Source organism: Rattus norvegicus, chromosome 7 (genome assembly GCF_021556685.1).
Source record: "Rattus norvegicus strain SHRSP/BbbUtx chromosome 7, alternate assembly SHRSP_T2T, whole genome shotgun sequence".
Lineage (NCBI taxonomy): Eukaryota > Metazoa > Chordata > Mammalia > Rodentia > Muridae > Rattus > Rattus norvegicus.
In genome coordinates, this window is record NC_141540.1 from 118,941,419 (window position 1) to 118,961,963 (window position 20,545).

General features: G+C 51.8%; 1 protein-coding gene across 2 annotated transcripts in view; it reads right to left on the bottom strand.

Moving 5' to 3' along the window:
* Positions 1 to 20,545, bottom strand: part of Myh9 (myosin, heavy chain 9) — an 80,752-nt gene that overhangs the window by 23,136 nt on the left and 37,071 nt on the right. For both annotated transcript variants that reach the window (NM_001305877.2, NM_013194.2), the window contains 11 exon segments: positions 1,057 to 1,230; positions 2,445 to 2,618; positions 3,422 to 3,574; positions 4,730 to 4,848; positions 5,786 to 5,881; positions 6,648 to 6,791; positions 7,068 to 7,166; positions 7,735 to 7,798; positions 8,249 to 8,341; positions 11,749 to 11,842; positions 12,621 to 12,648. In NM_001305877.2, the coding sequence (NP_001292806.1) occupies positions 1,057 to 1,230; positions 2,445 to 2,618; positions 3,422 to 3,574; positions 4,730 to 4,848; positions 5,786 to 5,881; positions 6,648 to 6,791; positions 7,068 to 7,166; positions 7,735 to 7,798; positions 8,249 to 8,341; positions 11,749 to 11,842; positions 12,621 to 12,648 (1,238 nt within the window).

The window sequence follows — 20,545 nt, forward strand, 5'->3', positions numbered from 1 at the left end:
GGATGGAGCTTCCTTTGTCCTAAGACCAGCACACACATGCTGTAAGAGGGCAAAACAGAGTGGGTGCCACCACCCGACCCCCGGCACAGACATGGCACAACTACTTCCATTGGTCAGACCTGAGTGGCAGGCAGTGTCCCCCCTTCCATGCATCCTGCAGCAAAGCATCTGCGGGCTGCTGTGCTGGAAGCTGGGCACCGATGGGAGGCGGAAAGGGGCATAAGGCCAGAAGCCTTCCGAGGGCAGCATGTACATTGTGCTTTGGGTTTTACTGTATTTTTCTGGGAAATTTCAAGAGTTGCTTCAGCAGCCTTAGGAAGTACACAGGCTTCACAGGAGAGGCAGGCAACACAGGCCAGGAGAGCACCACTGAAAAGGTGCCAACAGTCCAGACTGTGTGCCCCAGCTAGTACTGAAGCCTTCAAAGAGCAGCTTCAGTCTCAGCATAGACTACATTAGGCTGAGGCCCCAGAAGCACAGACTCTGATGAATCCTAGCCAAGGGTTGAGCGCAGCTCTACCACACACCAGCTGTGTAGCCCCACGACAATGGCTGCTATCTACAGCAGGGACAACTCCCTTCCCCCTGTAATAGAACACAACTGGCAATGTCTGGAGACAGTGTGGGAAGGTGCTAAGCCGGAATTCTTTCAGGAGAAACCTGGGGTGCTACTCAACACTGCAGAAGCACAAGTCAAAATAAAGACACCTGGGCTACTAGAAGCCAAGAAACCTTGCCCTGGAGTATGGACCCACAGGAGCTCTCGTAATCTCTGCTCCCAGGTCAGGAGACGGAAGCTCAAAGAGATTAAGCAAAAGTCACTCAGTTCCTAAGTATTGGGGTCTCATTTCAACTCCAGGTCACAGCTACAGCCCCTCCACCCATAAAACACATTACACCACACCCTGACGCCCCAACCATATTCTACACCATAGCTTCCAACCATAGCTAGGCCTGTGTGAAGGGCTCTGAACGCAGACTGCAGGCTCACTACTTATTACGCATACTACACATTATCAAAAGCTGCCGGGCCACGCCCTTCTCCGGCTGCCTCACCTTGCCTGCATAGTGGATGATGCAGAAATCAGCCTTGTCCTTCAGTTGCTTGGGCTTCTGGAACTTGGGGTGGGTGCCCTGCTCCTGCACCACCTTCTCCACGAAGCTCTTGTCAGTGGCTTTAGGGAACCAACATTCCTCATCTAACAGGGCCAGGATGCCTGGGGGACCCGCCTGGAGGAAGGACAGCAAGGGAACAGGGTGAGCAGGGTATGGAGCCACGCCCACCCACAGGAGGAGCCAGGGTTGGTGCGTGAATCCTCAGAATTCTTACACAGAGGATGGGCATTCTCCAAACGGGAAAGATTGTGTCATTAGAGGTCAGGACCTGAGTTAAGAATTCTGTTTTAAAATGCCTCTGGAGTCTGGGCTGCAGCTGAGAGATGCGGTACTGTGGTGAGAGTCGCTAGTGAAATCCCAGGGAGACTGACAAAACGCAGTTCCACAGCCACCCACACCCCCAAGTGGCTAGTTCCAGGGCGCTCAGAGGCTGCCAAAGTGACTGTCCCTGGACTAAAGGCCCCTTCCCAAGCCCTGGCCCCCACATTGCAACTACACCACAGCTTAATGAGGAGTCTAGAGGCCTAAAAGAGAGGAGAGAGACCCGAGACCCCATAGTCTTCTGATCACTGAACTAAAAGATGATTACTCAGCAAGTGTCTGACACTTTGGAGCCAGGTAGGGTCCTGACAACTATAGATTCAACTAAGGAAAAAACAAAAACAAAACCTCGAAAGGTCAGCATCAAAGTACATGTTCCAGGTCCCACTGCCACTGACAGTGTTTCAAAGTGCCCAGACTTTCTCCTGGGCCTTCTGATAATCTTTCTTGTGACTCATGTCCAGGATACTACACCTTGATCGTCCAACTGCACTCAGGAGTTGACTCAGAGAGGGAAATAGGTCAGGCATAGGTCAGGCTTCAATACCATGCACAAACCCAAAAGCCCAACCGGGTGCTGGAAACTCCATCTAGCAAGAGCTATAAATATGGTCGGACTTAAGGAGGAGGAAGGCTTCTTCTAGCCCCAGCCATCTCAACAATCAAGGCCACGGGATAAATGCTATGTGGCTGTGCTGGTCTCAGCAGCTTAAAGCTGGGTTTTATGTGAATGGCGCACAGTTCTGTGCTATAGCAAGTGGGGGTGGGGGAAATCTTCTTATTTCACAAAAGCATGCTGTTTCTTTAAGACAAACTGGTTAGCACCTGCTGGATCTAGGGCAAACAGAACGCTCAGCCCAGTCACATCCCCATTGATCAGGGCATCTTTGATGGGGACCTGGGCTGTGAGCTCTGCAGACAGCAGACAGCGGGAAGAAGACTAGATACCACAGCCAGCAGGGACTGCAGAGAGATGTGAGGAGCAGCCAGACCAGTGTGGCTCTTACCGGCTTCTCAATGAGGTCGATGCAAGGCTGCAGGTCAAGGCCAAAGTCGATGAAGTTCCACTCGATGCCCTCTCGCTGGTACTCCTCCTGCTCCAGGATGAACATGGTGTGGTTGAACAGCTGCTGCAGCTTCTCGTTGGTATAGTTGATGCAAAGTTGCTCGAAGGAGTTCAGCTGCAGGAAGAAAAAGGCATGAGAGCTCCCTCCTACTGAGGGCCCAGGGCCACAGGGATAGAGTGCAGGGAAGGTCACTGTGACACTCCAAGCACTGCCTGTAGGCAGTGGCCAGGATTTGTCCTGCATGTGCCCTACTCCACAGCGGGAAGCCTCTGCCTTCTGAGGATAGCTGTGCGCTCTAGCAGGCTGACAAAGCCCTACGCTGATCATGCTATGAGATAAACAAAGAGACTTAGCAAGAAAAGGGTTTTGTTGACTATCTTAATCAAAAGCCAGGATATGGAAATTCATCTGTGCTCTTCCTGAACAAGGATTAGCTGTGGGCTTCCTCTCCTTTCCAAAACTGACCCACCAGAGATGAACGAAAGTGACAGCAACAGATCTGTGACTCGGCTGCTACCACCGTGGCTGTGCACTATACTCAAGCCACAAGGGGAAAAAGTTGTAACACTTCAGTGAGAGATTAGTGACAACTGAAGACCGAGTTCCCTGAATCTGAGCTCTTGGCTTCTCTGAGGTCTCCTATGAGCAGATGTAGGATCTCACCGGCTCTTCCTATTGGATCTCAAAGGCTTTGTGAACAGGAACACTGTGTGACCTCGAAGGCCAGCCCCTCTAAACCTGCCGGCTGGCCGTGGGCCTGCACCTGCGCTCTTTAACACACACCCACAGTGTTCCGATTCGGAGAAGATTGTCAGTCTGAGCAGCTACGGGACCCCAACAAAAAAGACTCGGGACCCAAGGAGATGGCAACCAAGACGCCGAAGGGGAGGCCTGGGAGTGTGACGGCCAGAGCTTACATCAAAGATCTCGAAGCCAGCGATGTCCAGGATCCCGATAAATGAGGCGCCCTGCCTCTTGGTCTTGTCCAGAGCTTTGTTAATGCGAAGCACCAGCCAGCGGAACATCCGCTCGTAGGTAGCCTTGGCCAAAGCCTCGATGGCAAAGTCAGCCTAGGGAGGAGAGCCAGGGGCATGAAGGTTAGATACAAAGTCTGAAAGCCACGGGTCCCTATCCCCAGAGAACCAGCCTAGGCATGGAAGACGGGGAAGCATCACAGATCCTGGCTGAAGTGCAGCTCCATGACAACAGCTGGAAAACATCTGTGCCCCCCACAGCACAGGACCCAGATACCTGCAAAAACTATTTACTAAAGTGGTAACATCCCAAGACTTGCTTCAAAATAACACAGGTGAGAAGGAGGGTGAAGACTGACCAAGTCTAGAGATCTGCTTAAGTTCCTTGGGACAGGTACAAAGGGGCCATTCTATTGTGTTGCCTGTTTCCAAAGTTTCATTATAAAAAACCAGAATTGAAACTAAGTTAAAAGGGAAAAGCGTCTGCAGGAAATAATAATCCGCATGGGTAAGACAATAAACACTGTTGCTGCTTCTGACTTTGTTGTATTTTCTGAAGTGTTTTTGTAGCAATTTTTAATTGGGGGGAATCAAACTTTCTTGTTAATTCTTACAGACATGAACAGTTGGCAGCAATCAGGAACACTAACTTTTGAAAACAACACTCTTCTCTTTGCCACCATGGCGTTCCCAGGAGCAGCCACAGCTCACAGCTATCCAGTGGGAAACTTTAGGAGGAGCCTTGATCACGGCATCATCCAAGAGCTGGCGCTATAAACCCCATGACCAGAGCCATGGATAAAGCCGGAGGAGGAGGAAGTCCGGCCTCGAGGGCACCAGGCCCAGGAATGACAAGCACACTTGCCTGGCACAGATGGGAAAGACCCTGCTTGTCTCTCAGCACATGTAGCAAGGCAGCAGGTGGTAGAGAAACAGCCACTTGGCCTGAGTTCTAAAGATGATGGGGTCATTGCTGGCACCAGGAACCACACCACAGAAACCGTGAGGCCTCATTTTAAGCAGAAGCAGGTGTGGCATCATCTTAAACACCAACCAGCCTAAGGCAGCACTTTCCAAAGGTGGACTTGGGCATGTCCCTCAAGTGGTCAGTACTGAGCTCTGAATAAGGAGAGCTATTCAACAATTTCCACACCGCTGGCAGTCCAAAGCAAGCCTCACACTGCACAGCTGCAAAAAACAGCTATCTCCCCAGGAAATGTCCAGGCAATGTGACACAGAGACACAACATACCTGCTCTTTAGTCTGTGCCTTCTGCACATAGTCTCTGCCCACCTTGATGCGCGGGGTAAGGATGCCTCTGGTGAAGTCGGTCACATTGATCCCCAGGAGGTGGGACACCTTTTGAGCAGCTGACAAATTCAAAAAATAAGGCAAGGGTGAGAAGTGGTTTAATTAAACCCGCATGTAGTGCAGAAGAAAGGTGGAAGGCGGGGGCTGGAGAGATGGCTCAGAGGTTAAGAGCACTGACTGCTCTTCCAGAGGTCCTGAGTTCAATTCCCAGCAATCACATCATGGCTCACAACTATCTGTAATGGGATCCAATGCTCTCTTCTGGTGTCTGAAGACGGATATAGTGTACTCATATACATAAAAAGGTGGAAGGCAAAGCTAGCCACAGTGCAGGCCTACAGACATCGCAGAAGAGCAGAGGCCTCAACCAGTGTCAATGTAGGTCTCTATCCAGACCTTCAAGGGGACAGGCCCACCTGAGGCCCAGCAGAATGTAGTCCCACAGAAGTACCCAAAACAAAGCCACACAGCCCACATCGAATGTTTTTAGAGGACTGCAAGTGAAGACAGTGCTAGACACTGTAAGACAAACAGGAAATGGTAGAAGCTGAGTGAGGTGAGTTACATGGTGTCACATCCTGACCACTGCAAGGATGAAGCAAAGGTTATTTTGTCTCAAGCAGAAATGGCTTTTAGCACCAGGACAAGCCGTTTGATTTCAGAAACAAGTGAGCAAAACTCAGGCCAGGAAAGAAGGTCCCTAGGTCCCCGCCTCACCGGCAGCCACTGGCGGTGTGTAATTTACGTTTGCTCAAAGGAAACAGCTGGAGGAAGGCTTAACAATGCACAGCTGTGATACCAGCTACTAGCACAGGTGACAGCTCGATACCTCAAGCTCACAGCCAGCCTGAGCAACACGGCTGAAACCCAACTCAAGAAAACCCTGTAAAGCTAAAACCTAAAAGCTACACACCCACAAACACAGACAGTTAGGGGGGGCGGGGGTTGGAATTTCTGCTGAGCACACCCTCAGTTCAAATGAGAGCCTGGTGTTACCTGTGTTATCTGGCATGGACGCCTGGTCAGTGTTCCGTTCCTTCTTGAAGACAATGTTGCCAAGCTGAAGGACGCCAGAGATGACCCGCAGCAAGCCTTCGGTGTTTAGGAAAGACAGGTCAGAGTGGACAGAGGCTGGATGAAGCCCCAAGTGGTTGTGGTAGCCAGTCCACAAGAGAACCTTGGCTAAGCATGAGTACCGCACTTCCTGGAGTGTCAGGGTATCAGGCCTTGTCTCATAGTGTGGAGGCTTCCTGTCTTGGGGGCTCTCTACTACTCAGGATGGCTTGTCTCTCCTAGACACACACACACAAGGTCTGATAATATGTTTAACCTTTCTTTTTCTTTCTTTTTCTTTTTCTTTTTTCTATTTTGAGAAAAGAATTTTTTTCTCTGTAACAGCCCTGGCTATCTTGGAACTCGATCTGTAGACCAGGCTGGCCTCAAACTCAGAGATCCAACCTGTCTCTGCCTCTGGAGTGCTGGGATTTAAGGCATGTACCACCACTGCCTGGCCCACGTTCAGCCTTTCTAAGCCTACAGTAAGGACATGCTTCTGGCTCAAGGCCCACGGCCTGCTTTTATAAATACCGTTCTATTGGGACACAGTTATACTCATCTACTTAAACAGTGCCTGCCAGTCTCTTCCACACTTCATAGAGTCATGACTCTTTCCTTTGCTTGCCTGTAGTGCTGCCAGCAGCAAACCCAAGCCTATTCTTTAAAGACTTCCCTTGATTACATGGGGATCCCCAGCCCCAAAGCCAACAGGAAGTTTCTACAGGCCTCTCATCTACCTCAAAATGCCCAGAGGCCAGCCAGCCAGCCCCAGGACCTCTACCACAGGAAGTACTGGCCTTACCCATCTGCTCATCCTCTGGGATACCCATAATCCTCATGGCCTCCATTGTCTCCTGGAACATGTCCTTGTCCTGCTGCCCTGGGATGGTGACATGCCCGTTGGACAGGAAGCGGTATTTATTGTATGGCTCCAACAGGAGATCAGCTGTAAGGAGAAAGGTATGGTAAGTGAGGTATGAGACTCACAGGCTCCAGGCAATGCTGTGACCTCCAAGACTTAGGGATGTGATCACCCCGACCACTCTCTGAAACTCAGCAGATACGGCTAGCATTTGCATGCATAACTCAGAGCATCAAAGCTCTGAGGCTGAGGCTCTGCCTGTGCTGTGCCTAAAGACAGAAGTCCTCCCTGCTTCTCTTCCCCAAACCTTATTTCCACTCCGCAGTGACATGCAGGCTCTCCCATGGGGCCCTGACTCACTCTTCAGGTGCTCTCCGGCCCCAGACAGCAGGTAGTAGAAAATGTGGAAGGTTCTTTCCTCCTTGGCTTGGCGGATAGCACGAGATTTCTCCAGAAGATCTTTGAGTAGGTTAAGGAGGGACATGCTAGAGGGAAGGCAACCCCCTGCCTAGTCCCATCTCCATCACAAAGAACTGAATGTCACCAGGAAGGAAGAAAGGTACAGAACAGCAAAGCAGGGCACAGCCAGCCACCTTGCCTCCAGCCTTCAAAGAGGCTGCTGGACTAAAAGTGCAGCTCACACACTGGGAGAGCCATGTCTGCTTAAAGGGACTCTGCTGAGGAGTGAATGACAGTACTGTGGCGAGCACTCCACAAAGGCCACAGGCTGGTATGATGAGGGAGACACAGAACAGCAGCCACCATGGGGCTATCACTCAAGAGCCCCACTGACGGTTTTCAGTAGTCCCCTCTTGATCCAGGAGGGACCTCTCCTCTGAGCCCCAGGTCACATTTCTAGTCAGCAACTCCATGAGTCAGCTGTTCTTAATACTGCCCCAATGCCACACAAATGCTAACACAATAAAGCCCAGAGGGAGGTGCTGAAATCAGGAAGCAGCCTGTCTTCTATGAGGGCTGCCACCTCCCATAATGCCCTGTCTCTTGATTCTGCCAGTCATAAGGATACAAGTCTCAATGTTGGCCCCAACGATGTAGCCGTTGACATCAAAGTTGATACGAATGAATTTACCCTGAGGAGAGACAAATACAGAGGAGACAAATCGGAAAGAGAACAAGGGGCCTCACCCAGCCCTGCTCCTGTACCCAGAGGCTGAGGAAGACCAGAAGCTCTGTGTTTAAAAGCTGAGCCAACATACAGGACTCAGAGGCCCTGAGCTAATCAATGCCCAGCCTGGACTTGGCTCCTGGCTCTTATGGGCTGTTCTCCTTGCTATGTGACCTGACCCTGGGAGCCCACTGGTCACTGGTATGACAGGGCACAGACAACACTTCCTCACTGGCTTTTCCCATCTTCTGTGAAGGAGACTGTGGCCATTCTAAGAGGGGGAGGCCACGCTGACAGAAACTTGAACAGCAACTGGAGGAGGGAACAAAACTCACGTCTTTGTTTGGGGTAAAAGCACCAGGTGGGAAGCCATGGTGCTAAGATACGTGCATGGTGCCCACCAGTTGGTACTCACAAATCGTGAAGAGTTGTCATTCTTCACCGTCTTGGCGTTTCCAAAGGCCTCTAGGATAGGGTTGGCCTGCAGCAGTTGGCGCTCCAGCTCCCCCTGCAGAGGAACCCAGAGTCTCATAAAGGCCAGGTAACAGTGTGGGCTAAGCCCAACACACCAGGAACACAGGCCTGCAGGGAGGGCTCTGGTAGCTGCCATTCTAGCCTCCTCCTTCCTGCTGGGCCTTTGCAAACAAGTTGATCAGAATTTGACCTGTGAGGAAATCAGGAAGCTACCAGCTCTGGGAAAAAGTGCTGAGAGTAAGGAGATTAAGACACAACCCAGTCTCCGAGACAGTCTCGCCCTATGCCCACTGGCCTTCTGCCCCTCCACATATCTAATCCCCACCATTTCCCCTCTGCATCAGGACAGGCATCAGGCCCACAAGACACAGGTTATCCCATCCAGACGGAGTCAGAGATACTGTCCCTACGGGTTCCATCCAAACCTTCCCTGACATCCAAATGAGGGACCGGTGAAGGCCACTTTGGAGTCCCACATGTTTATCAATAATTTTCACAAATCCTATCTGTGGAATCTTGGGGCTTGTTAGGGGCCAGGATAAACCCTTGTACATCTTGCTCCTGGACCAATGGTGCTTACATAGGCAGATAGCTGCCCTGTTTCTCAGACTCAGGAGCTGAGGTTGGGGAAGAAGGGACAATCTGTTCAAGATCCCTGAGCCACGAAGTCAGCCAACTCGAGTCTTCTACCTAACTACTGCCAATCACTTTAATACCCCTGTCCTGGCCACTGTCCACCAAATCAATTCTGCAAGCATCAATCAACAATGGCCAAAACTGGTCGTTGAGAACCCAGGACCCCATTCCTCGTGACCTCTAGTGGAGTGCCTGACTCTCACCAAGCAGAGTTCACATTTATCAGCAGGGCTGAACAGTGGCCAGGGCTTTATGGAAACAGCGGCCACCTGAGATGGATGAAAAGTAACACGGAAGTGGTGGCATTAGCTCTCCCAAGAGTCAACAACACACCTGTCCTCCAGCACACCTGCCTTCCAACACACCTGCCTTCCAACACACCTGCCACAGACACCGTGTGTCTACAGGGCACCAGCAAGGTTCTGGAGTCCACCAGAGTCCAGAAGTGAGCCAGATTAAGTCACCTCAGCCAGGGCTCCCCTCTTCTGCAGAAACTTCCACGGCCCAGTCAGGTAAGTGAAAAGGTCACTCTACTCCTGAGAAGAGGGCCACTGAGGCCAGGCCACAGGGCAAGGACAGCCATGCCCTCAGCCATGGCTCTGCAAGCACTGGGATCCCTCCTATCAAAGCAGAGGCCAGGCTGCCAGGATGGCTGGGCCACTCCTGCTCCCTCAGCAGTCTCTGCCTGCCTTAGAGGCAGAGCTCAGGCTTCTCCTGAACCCACTCACAGCTGCTACAGAAAGAAGAATCAGTGGGCCAAGTGGGAGCAGTTACAGAGCCTGTTCCCCGTTGCCAATGGTGATCGATTTACAGACAACTAATAGGTACAGAAGAAACTTTGTGAATGAACTTTGCACAATATGATATCTGCTGGTGTATGAGCCTAAGTTTGAAAATACTGGTCCAGTTTCTGAAAAACTTTCAGGGTAGGGGGTGTTTCAGCCAGGGGGCTCCAATTACTAAAAAAAAAAAAAAAAAACCCTGAAGGAAACAGGATGGCTGCTCAGACAGCAGAAGTTCATTGTCCTCTTAAGGAAGCTCAGTTCTGAAAATCCACTGACCTAGCCAAGGCCACATAAAATGTCTGGTGGGCTTGGTCTGCAGGTGTCAGGGGTTAAGCCAGTCACTGCAGGTAAGAGTTCCTGCCCACAAACGTCAGACAGGCCTGTCAGGTATGGGAAATCACAGTACAGCTTCAGGCACGGTAAACAACTACACCAGTCGATGGCCTTTGCAGTGACAGACAGCAGAGGCAGTCAGCCAACCACTCTAGCTGGAGGAGGACCCAGGCACAGAGTGCCCACCACAGGGTGCATCTTCACAGCTTTCTTCCCACCCTAAGACCCCAATCATTTGTATGCCTTCCCTCTAAAGTTGGAACCAGACATGAGGCACATGGGGCCCTTTTACTGCTCTCTAACTAGGGTCCTGTCTCTTGTCCTCCAGGGCAGAGACTCCAATAGCACCCTCCTAAAAACCAGTCACATACCAAGCATTCAACAAATAGCTGGGAAATAGATTTTACTCCAAATTCAGAGACAGAAAACCACAGCAAGAGACCTCCTAACCTCACAGCTCTGTTTTTAAAACAGGTCTCCTATAAAGAATGGAAAATGGGGTGGGGTGAGGTGGGGGATAGGGGGTGGGGAGAGAAAAGAAACTTTATTAGTTTCTAAATATAATTCCTAACACCCCACGGAAAAAGTCTCAGAAAGTCCTTAGAAGCTTGGCATGTAGAGAGTTGTTTCTGGTCTGGTTCCACAAGACGGCATACGGATGCCGTGCGGCTGCACCCGAGCTACGCATGCAGAGACACCCCACTCACTAGTGAACAGTGTGGAGAACGCCAGTATGGTGAAGCCAGTGAGGCCAGTCGAGCACCCCAGTAGCCTGGGGGTGACATCACCGGCACTTAGATTTCTCAGGGCAACCAAGGAAACCTGGAAACTCCAATCTGGGACCTCCTGGCATCTCTCCCAGCTTGTGCCAGGAGAGGAAGAGCCAGTCATCTGTGACTGGTATGCACCACTGAGCGTGTGGGACTCTGGGAAGGCAGGTGCACATCCCACCGTGCCGAGACCAGAACTGCACAGGGCCCAACTGGAATTCAGGCAGGTCTGGAGCTCTGAGAAAAGCCAGGTGATGAGGCTGACCCAGTCAAGAATTGCTGTGTGCGTCACGCCCAGCCCTCCTCCCGAGTCAATCAGTGAGCCGAGCCTCTAGGAAAAGTTCTAGCTGCGGAGAGTGACAAAGTGTGGGGTGAAAAGCTGCTCAGAAGAATGTATGGCGTCCAAGGGCACACGATGGCAGAACACGCATTCCTAGTGCAAACGTGCAGTAAAACGTGCATCTCACCTAGCCAGGGCACTGCTGAGTTCCACCAAAATCCACCAAGGGAGGAGGGAAAAAAGGAAGTAAGATGACTTTCCAACTGTGCTTCCTCAGTGAGAGGCTGTCCACCCAGAGCATTGGTTCACACAACAGAACAAGGGTAGGGGATCAAAGGCAGGTCAACCCAAATCCTTCTGGCCTCCATCAACTTGAGAGCCGTCTTGGGCTGGCCCTGTGTGCAGCAGTTAGCTGCCATGACAAGCATTCTGCTGTGCAAACCCTGGGATGGCTCCAGTTTCCATAGCAACTTGGAGAGTTCAGAGGCCAGGAAAGGAATGGACCTGCTACTATCCAGCCACTCCCATTACCTCTAAGCCACCAACCAGGGAAGTGGGTGAGCCTCTGCTTGATCCCAAGAGCATCCTCATTTTTAAAGATGAAGCCTCCCTCCTTCACAAGGTGCCAAGCACTCACCTGGTCCTTCTTGCTCTTGTGTGAGGAGGCCACATGTGCCAGGTACTGGATGACTTTCTTGGTGTTCTCTGTCTTGCCTGCTCCAGACTCACCCCTGCCAACAGAGTTAATGAGTCCTCACTGAGATGTGGCTTCGTCCTCATCCTCCGGCCCACTGGGGGACAGTGCTGCTGTCTACCACTCTGCCCTTCTGTGGGTCCCCGTGAGGGAGCCAACATGAAGAGAAAGGAACAGCAACCAAATGGGATGCTCTGGAACCTTCTCTCGGTTTGCTTCCACGGCCCTCGAGAGCCAGACAAAAGTCGATTCATGCCACTGCCTACCCTGGTCACTTGGCAACCTTCAGAGCCAATGTTTTAGACATCAGGGAGGCAGCTGGTGACCTGGGAGCCAAAGGCACTAATGTGTGTTCCCTTCAAACATTCCTGAGAGGTAGTTTCTGTTCCATGAACTCCCCGCCTCCTTATTAAGATGGAAAGTCGCCAGATCAGCAAACCGGGGCCGGAGGGCATGCTGGGGGTTCTGAAAAGCCCGCTGGTGGCTCTCACTGGAGCCTCAGGTGCTCCTCCGCTGTCACCCACCCACACTAGAGTACTTTCCAGGGCTGATGCTCAGCTCAGCTCACTGAGACAACTGGTACAGCCCTGAGTCCTGTCCCAGGGAGGGGAGGGGCCTGAACTGGGAATGAGCTTATCAACCTGCCTTTGACAGGATAAAAATAATCTTTCCCCAGGAATAAGAGCAGGGATGAGTTCAATCCCCAGCACCACAAATAAAATCATCAGAGCAATGGACACCACACACACACTCTCTCCCTCTCCCTCTCCCCCTCCCTCTCTCCCCTAACCCCTCCCTCTCTCAGAAACACTTACGTGCAAAGGATGGACTGATCTTCTCGGTCTGCAACAAAGAGGACATCAGGTTACCTTGGATAGGAAGAAGAAACCTCCCCTTTCCTATCTCAACGGAGAGTTGCCAAGATAGGGAACAAAGACTTAAATGCTTCTCTGAAAGGACTCTCCCAAGCCTCCAACCTGGGCTTATTGTGGACAGCCTCAGAGGAGGGACATTCACAATGGAGGAGCCCCAGGCAGCTGCCTGCGTCCAGCTCTGGCTGCACACCCCTGCCACCCACTCCAGCCCATGAATATCAGGGGAAAATGCCCATGGCAGGCTTTTGCAACACTGCCCACATTTAAGTAAGGAATATGGTTTAAGGGGCCAGAAAACAGAGCAGGCGACATGGCAAGGCCTAGCTTACAATGGGACAGTCCCAGTATGGGACACTGAGCCTTCTCTGAGCCCCATGCACTCCTCCATGTTGTGAGGTAGCACATGTAAAAGGGACACATGTGAATCCACATGCATGGTGCTTGGCTCATGTAAGGCACAATGAATGACGACAGGATAGGGGGAGCCAGGAATAAATGGCAGCTTCTGGCATGAGCCTGTGACAGCCTGCTCTCTACACACCAGTGGCAAGAACTTCCAACAGTCACCCTACCTTCACAAGTTCAGCAAGGAGAAATAGGAATGTTCCCCTCTGCAAGGAGGGACAGCCACAGCTCCCTGCACTCTGAACTCTAAGCTAAGATGGCCAAGCTCCGGGACCATGGGCCCACCTCAAACCCTATAGTTAAACAGTTGAACCCAGCCCCCATGGGCCGTTTGGTAACATCAGAACCACAGCGAGGTACCTGACCATGACGCTTCACAGCACAGCATACACTGGCTACCCACCCTACTTCATGATTATTTTGATAAATATAACATATAAAACAGACCTGGTGCTGACCCTGTGAATACAGTAAACTAACTCACAGTGGTGTGGGGAGGGGGTAGGGGAACAGGAGAACCAGTCAGGGGCACTCGTGGCTGCTGGCCATCATGTTGGCACTCCTGGCCCTTGCACGGGCTCAGGACCCCATGTGACAAGGTGCTGGGTGAATGACTCATGGTTTTCTGTGCACATGGCCTCGGGACAGGGAATTAACCATCCAGTGGCAGACTGACCAGGCAGATCTCGGTGCTCTGCAGGTGAGCTTTCTAGCATACCTCAGCAGCATACCTGCCGAGTACACACAGCCATCTCTACTCTATCAGGACTCATACAGGATGCAGGGGAAAAGCCTTACATCCCACACAGGCAGCAGCTGCCTCTGCCCTCGGCTGCAGCCTTCATGCTAATCTCCCAAGAAATAGCCACCAAGCCAGGCACTTGGAGGCAGAACTGCTGTGGACATAAGCGAGGTTGAACCATAAAGCTGATAAACCAAACCCCCAAATCAAGAAAAAAGGAAAACATCTTGGAATGGGGCCCCCATCATCCCACTCACACCAATACCACCCCACTTGCCTGAGAACCACTCAGAGACAAGTCAAGAGGGGACACTCAACCTTCCTCCCCCTTGCTCTGCCCCTCCACCCCCAAATGCTGCCAGACAAGGCCTAGGACCGAACCGAGCCTGGGTATGATGGCAGGAGTGGACAGACCAGAGGACAGCTGCTTCTACCCCTTCTCCCCCAACAGCAGTGTGGCCCAGGAAGCTGAAGCAAGCATTTCTGTCATCCCAGGCCCTGCCCTCTCCCAGCAGCTCCCTGTGGTCGGCCCCAGCTGTGGCTGCAGGCGGGCATGTTTAGTCACCGCTCTGGAGCAGGCAAGAATGTACCTGCGTGTGCTGGCGAGGCACGAGCAGAAAGGGCCTGGTACTACCATAAAAGGAAACATTCTCCATTCCTTTCAGAAGGAACTGGTTCCCAGGGCTGTCCAGGCCCAGGCCCTGGATGACTGGAATTCCTTTATGTGAGGAGGAGTCAGAATTATTCGCTACTGAACAGGAAGCAGGGTGGCCAACCCACACGGACACACATGCACAAAAGTAGAGACATGCAGGCAGCTGCATTTAGTCCCATATGCACACAGAAGCACACATGCATACACACGAGAATGTGTGCACAGACATGTGAGCAGGAACAGAGTGCACAAAGCAGCACACACACAGACACTTGTGCTTAAATAGATCCACCGCATGCAATGTACTTATGTATATACATATACATAGAGGCCTGCGCGTAGAGCCGGACTCACCATGAAACTTCTGCCTACCCAGGACCCTTAGCTCTCCCCATGACCTGTCCTCTCCACTTCTGCTGCCATCCACACAGCCCAAACACAAGTCCAGAGGAATCCCGGGTGCTTCAGACTCTGCTGAGCCACCGCCAAGGGGAGTAAGGCCCCCAGCACCGAGCATGCATGGTAGGCTTAGAGTGATGCAAACTGCCTCTAACTCCTCACGATCCTTACAACACTTTCTGGAAGTCTTACTCAGATACCTGACCTCCTGAGTAGCCAAAGGAAACTCTCACCACTCGGAAAAGAAAGGTAACTTTTTTCACAGCGCTTATGTTTGAAGTTTGCTCCTGAGCTCAGGGCATCCCTTGCAGATAATGAAGTTGCAGCAAGTGGTAGGCCTGAACCAGTTCATCCTGCTTCCTGCCACCCTGTGTGTTCGGGTAGGGACCTCCCCTGACACTCATGACAACAGTCTTGCCTCACACTGTCATCTCAGAAGCTGAGGACACTCGCAGGCCTCCTAAAGCCATTGTTTCTGCCCAAGTCCATACTTGGTCCTATGCAGTCTAACAGGTTATCTGAAACACCCTTATTTCTTTCTTCTAACCTGGGACTTGGGGAGGTAACAGCCACCAGCACAGCCTTATTCAGACACACAGGCTCTGAATCACAGGACCCATCTCAGCCTGTGTCAGAGGATGTGGGCTGAGGTAGCACTGTGAGTCTCAGCCATGGTCTCTAGAACTCTCAACATTCCTCAGTCAGAACAAAGCCCTGAGCAGGGGACACTGGCTGGCAGAGAGCAGTTTGACTGCTACTGGTCCACACACCCAGAGCAGTTAGACCTTGACCTCTGGGAATGAGCAAGGTCTGTTCTGAAGACCTGTGGAAATAAATGCCTGAGGCCCGCTCAGAATGCTTTTCTTAGCCACCCCCACACCACAGCTCTAAGCACCTAACAGAACCTTCCAGAACCGCAAAAAAAAAAAAAAAAAAAAAAAAAAAAAAAGGGCTCCCATAAGTTAAACATTCAGCAGTCAAGCTCTTCCTGCCTGTGACTAGACTTTAAACCTAGAGGCCCAGGGTTGGGTCCACAGAATGAGATCAGAGCTGATGTGGCCACCCTGAGTGGACAGGTTTCTAGCCAACTCGGAAGACCACTGAGGCCTGCAGGTGTTTCATTCCAGACATTTAGAGGCTTGCACGCATGGGGGAGGGGAGCGGGCAGATACACTATGGCTCACTTCCTCTGTGAGAGGAGCTATGGCTGGTTCTTGTCCATAAAAGGCTGTGAGGCTTGAGACTACTAACAGTGGTGACATCAGCCAGACAGGAAGTATAGGAGGAAGGGTGCAGGCCACTACTAGAACTGACTCATGGCTGGGCTCAGAGAGTGTGTACCTCCCTGGAGGAACTGTCATAAGGCCGCAACTGGGTTAGTGCCTCCCTGAGGGAGCCCATCTCCAGGTCCACTGGCTTCTCTGGAGCTGAGAAGAAGATCTGTCAAGGTAGGCAAACAAGCCTACCCTAGTCAGGACTATGACAAGCAGCCCCCCTTTGAATGTACTCTGGGGAAAACTGCACAGCAGATCTGAGGGTAGCTTAGTCTGTGAAGACTGTGGGCAAAGTGACTCCAGCTGGCTCACTGAGCAAATGCTGCAACTCCAGTCACCTCTCTGAACACTAGCTGGGTCTCAGGGAGCCACAGCACAAAGGACTTTGCAAAGCGTATAAAGTGTGAGGTACCAGTTCAAAGCTAGAAGTGGGAAGGCCTTAGTGTGGCCTGCAGAGAAGGCCACAGATCCTGAGGAACCTGATGATTCAAGTCCAGAATTGAGGAGAGAACTCAGGACTTTGTCCCAGTAAATGCACCAACAGCTGGGTCCAACCTCTATGCACATTGGCCAGGGCCACTCTCATGATGAAAGCGAGCCTGTGGAGCGCTGAGGCCATCTCCACAGCCAGCTGATCACAGCTTGGGTGACAGGCTTGGGAAGTAGACAGAAAGGAGAGAAGAGAAGGTGTGAAATACCACTTCCTACTTATTAGCAGAGGTTGTAGACAGGCTGAACAGAGGTTTCTAGCAGTCTCCAACAGACAGCCCCTTAAGAAGGAAACCCCTTGGGGGCTGGAGAGATGACAGTGGTTTAGGAGCACTGACTGCTCCTCTTCCAGAGGTCCTGAGTCCAATTCCCAATAATTACATGACAGCCCACAACCATCTGTAATGGAATCCAATGCCCTCTTCTGGTGTGTATTAAGACAGCAACAGACAGTGTACTCATATACATATAATAAATAATTAAAAAAAAAAGGAGCCCCTTGCCAGGGTCCCCCAAGCACACAGCATGGACCTGGATGCACAAGTAGCTGCTCACTCAGCAGCAATCCCTGCTAGAGACAGACCCACGCTTGCACTGCTCAGGGAGACCTGGTACAAAGCCAGGCCCCGGTGCAGAAGGCAGGAGTCGGGCAGCCCTCCCTGCTGGATGATTAGAACACAGCTGCAGAGATGACTCTTGACTTCACTGTGCTGAGATGAACACGGTCCCACACAAGCTTTCTCTCAGCCAGATGCACCAGCAAAACTCAGGTGCACAATTGGACAATTTCCCCCTCTCTGCCAGAAAGACTGAGACACAATGTTCTTGATGGCAGCCCGCCTGGCACAGACGACTCCGACAGGTTTCTGGCCTTTTTAGATATCCAAAACCACATGAGTGCCCACTACCCATGGCAAACGCCTTCAGGTGGCATCGTGATCAGCCCTGCCTTGCTCATTCCCAGCCCTGCCTTGCTCATTCCCAACACCTCCCTTGGGGACTAGCAAAGGCAAGGTAGAAAGGGGTGTCCCTTGCTGGGTCCCAGACAGGGTTAAGGAGCCACAGCTCATGGCTCTGCAGAGCTGTGCCTTGGGGAAGGAGCAAAGGGAGAGTAGGACAGAAGCAGTAGGACAGGAGCCGTATGGACACAGCCAGGCACGGCTCAGGGAGAACTGGTCCAAAGGGCAACCTGTTGCCCCACCTCCACCCAATAAGCTCAAAAGCATCAGTTAGAGGTGTGGGGCTGGAGCCACTGCCTTGAAAACAGAGGCCGCCAGCCACCTTGCCAGTCTACTAAGAAGTATCCTGGAAGCTGCCAAGAAGAGCAGGCCACAGGAGCACAGTGGCACACCCTCGCCTTTCTGCTTGGACCTCCCACTGTATTTCTAGACCAGCTAAAGGTGGACGGACAAAACTACGAACAGACTTTAACCACCAGGCTCTACTATCTGAATGCTAAAAACACCTTAGGTCCTTGGGAGCCAATCCTGAGCCAGTAACCGGGGTTAACATTGCAGGAACTTTATGTGTGCAGGCTGCCCACTTTGACTTCAAGGAATTATTTTTGCTCATCTCATAGCTTTACTCCTGAAAGCCAATGAATGGGGAAAGGAAAGCGGCTCTCTGCTCTGAACACAGCACTGTCTGGCTCTAGTATACTGATGGGCCATAGCCCCAGCGCAGTCTCTGATAGATCGTGGGAGGGCAGGACACACACACATTGATACAACAATGCTGACAGCAAGCAGACATGGTCTGCCCACTGGATTTTACAGTGGATTTTTAAAAGATGGAGTTTGCCCATGTATGTCTACGTGCCTGGTGCCCTCCAAAGCAAAAGAAGGCATTGGACCCCTTAGAACTGGAGTTACAGACGTTTGTGAGCCACCATGTGGATGCAGGGGGCTCAAACCCTGGCCCTCTGGAAGAGCAGCCAATGCTCTTAACCAGTGAACCATCTCTCCAGCCCCTACAGGTGGATTTACCTTTGCTGGCAGGGACAGACAAGGGTGCACTGACTCACAAAATCAGACCGTCAACTTTCCAACTACTCCGATTAAAAAAGCAGTTTTGCTGGCCCAGGTCAAAGCGTGAGGTGGGGAGGGGACCGTTGAGTTTTGGTGAAAACCATAAAGCTGAGTTGTGAAGGAAGGAGCTAGAGATACGGGTCAGCAGATTACTGGATTCGAAAGTGATCCACCAGGTACAATCTTCAGCATACACACACAAAAAAAAGAAGCCAACAGAAAGGACCTATACATCACTGCTCCTCTTTAGACATGAGATCAAGAGAACGGGTGAGATTAGCTTGGAGGTAACTCACTCCAAGAGCAGACCTGCCATCCAGGGAGCAGCCATGAGCAGGCTCCTAGCTCCAGAGAAGAGTGGGAGAAGTCAGTGGGAGGCTTGTGAGTCAGCTCAGTGCCTCTACTGGCCCACCAGCAATAGGGGAGGAAGAGAGGCCACGGAGTAAATGACGCTCTCCTAGAAGACCATCACTATCAGCCCAGGACCTCACTGCAGCAGGGCTGAAGGCCCTCTGAAATCCTGAAGGCAGCGCTGTGGCTGACACTGAAGCCCCTGGAGGGAGGGTGCACCTGCTCATTTGCCAGTAAGCAGGCTGGAGGGTAGAGTCAGGACTGGGCTTTGGGAAGTCCATGGAGCTGCTACCCCTTCCACAGGCACCTGGCACACAGGCCTGCACTGCCTACAACCACTCCTGAATCTCTGTAGCTTAGCCTAGCCACAAGCTTGAGTGGCAGAAAAAAAAAAAAAAAAAAAAAAAAAAAACAATAAAGACTTTATAACGGTGCCAATCAGCTAGTAGAGAAAGAGCAAGAGTCCTGCTTTATTCAATCTAAACTCCATTTTCTTCCCAGAGACGGCCCCTCTTGTTCACAAGGCTTCTCTCCCTACAGCTGAGGCTTGACTGTAGTCTACAAAGTGCTTAGTGGTTTTCTAAACCCCATACCTACCCCACCTCAAAGTTCCAGGGCACACCACCTCTGTGTCACTGTCAGAAGGTCCCCACCCCACACTGTCATCTGGTACCTCTGGGTACCAGTCAGCAATCCTCTCAGCAGGACCTATGGCCCGCACATGTAGATGTTCTACAGTACACAGGAGGCATGAGGCAAGCCCTGTTTCACATAGACACAGAGCATGGCCCTCCTCAGGAAAGCCACACTGCCTCCTGAGGCACACGACCAGGCACAGGGCCGACTCCATACTTCCCAGCAGACAGTGGGGCCTTTGTGAGAAGACTGGCAGGGCTCAGACCTCCTGGCCAGCACATTCCTGCTTAAGTGGAGTCATCACATCTGTGGCTTCCCACTGCTCCAGCTCCAATGCTGCCACTCAGAACCTGAAATACTCTCCTGGACTCTGACGAGTCGGGGATTTTTCCTCAAGAAGACTTAGCACCAGCTGAGCAGATACCGAGAGGTGAAGGGAGGGCTTTCCCATGTGCATGCGCCCCCACCTAACTGCTACATACCATGAATTCCTTCAAGGACTAGCCAGAAAAGAGGTAGCCATGACCCCCTTGTTCAGGTGGGGAAAAAGAGAGACCCCCCACCCCCACCCCCAGTCCCAATAGATGACACATCAGCTATCACACCTGAGCCCATCCCTTCACCTGTGAGCCAGGGGAACCATTCTTAGATGGTAAGGGCACTCACCAAGCTCACTGTCACTGTTTACCCAAGAAGGTCAGTCAGCCACCCAGAGGAATGTGGTCATTCAGTGACCAACCACTTCCAGGGCAGCTTCCAGAGAAGCAAAGAAGGGATGGAGAGAGGGCTAGCACAGTGCAAAAGGCAGGCCTGCAATGCAAGCTAACTTTGCTGCCTCCCCTGCAAACCCTGTGAGCTCACTGGAACGCCAGCATCCATCCCTGAGT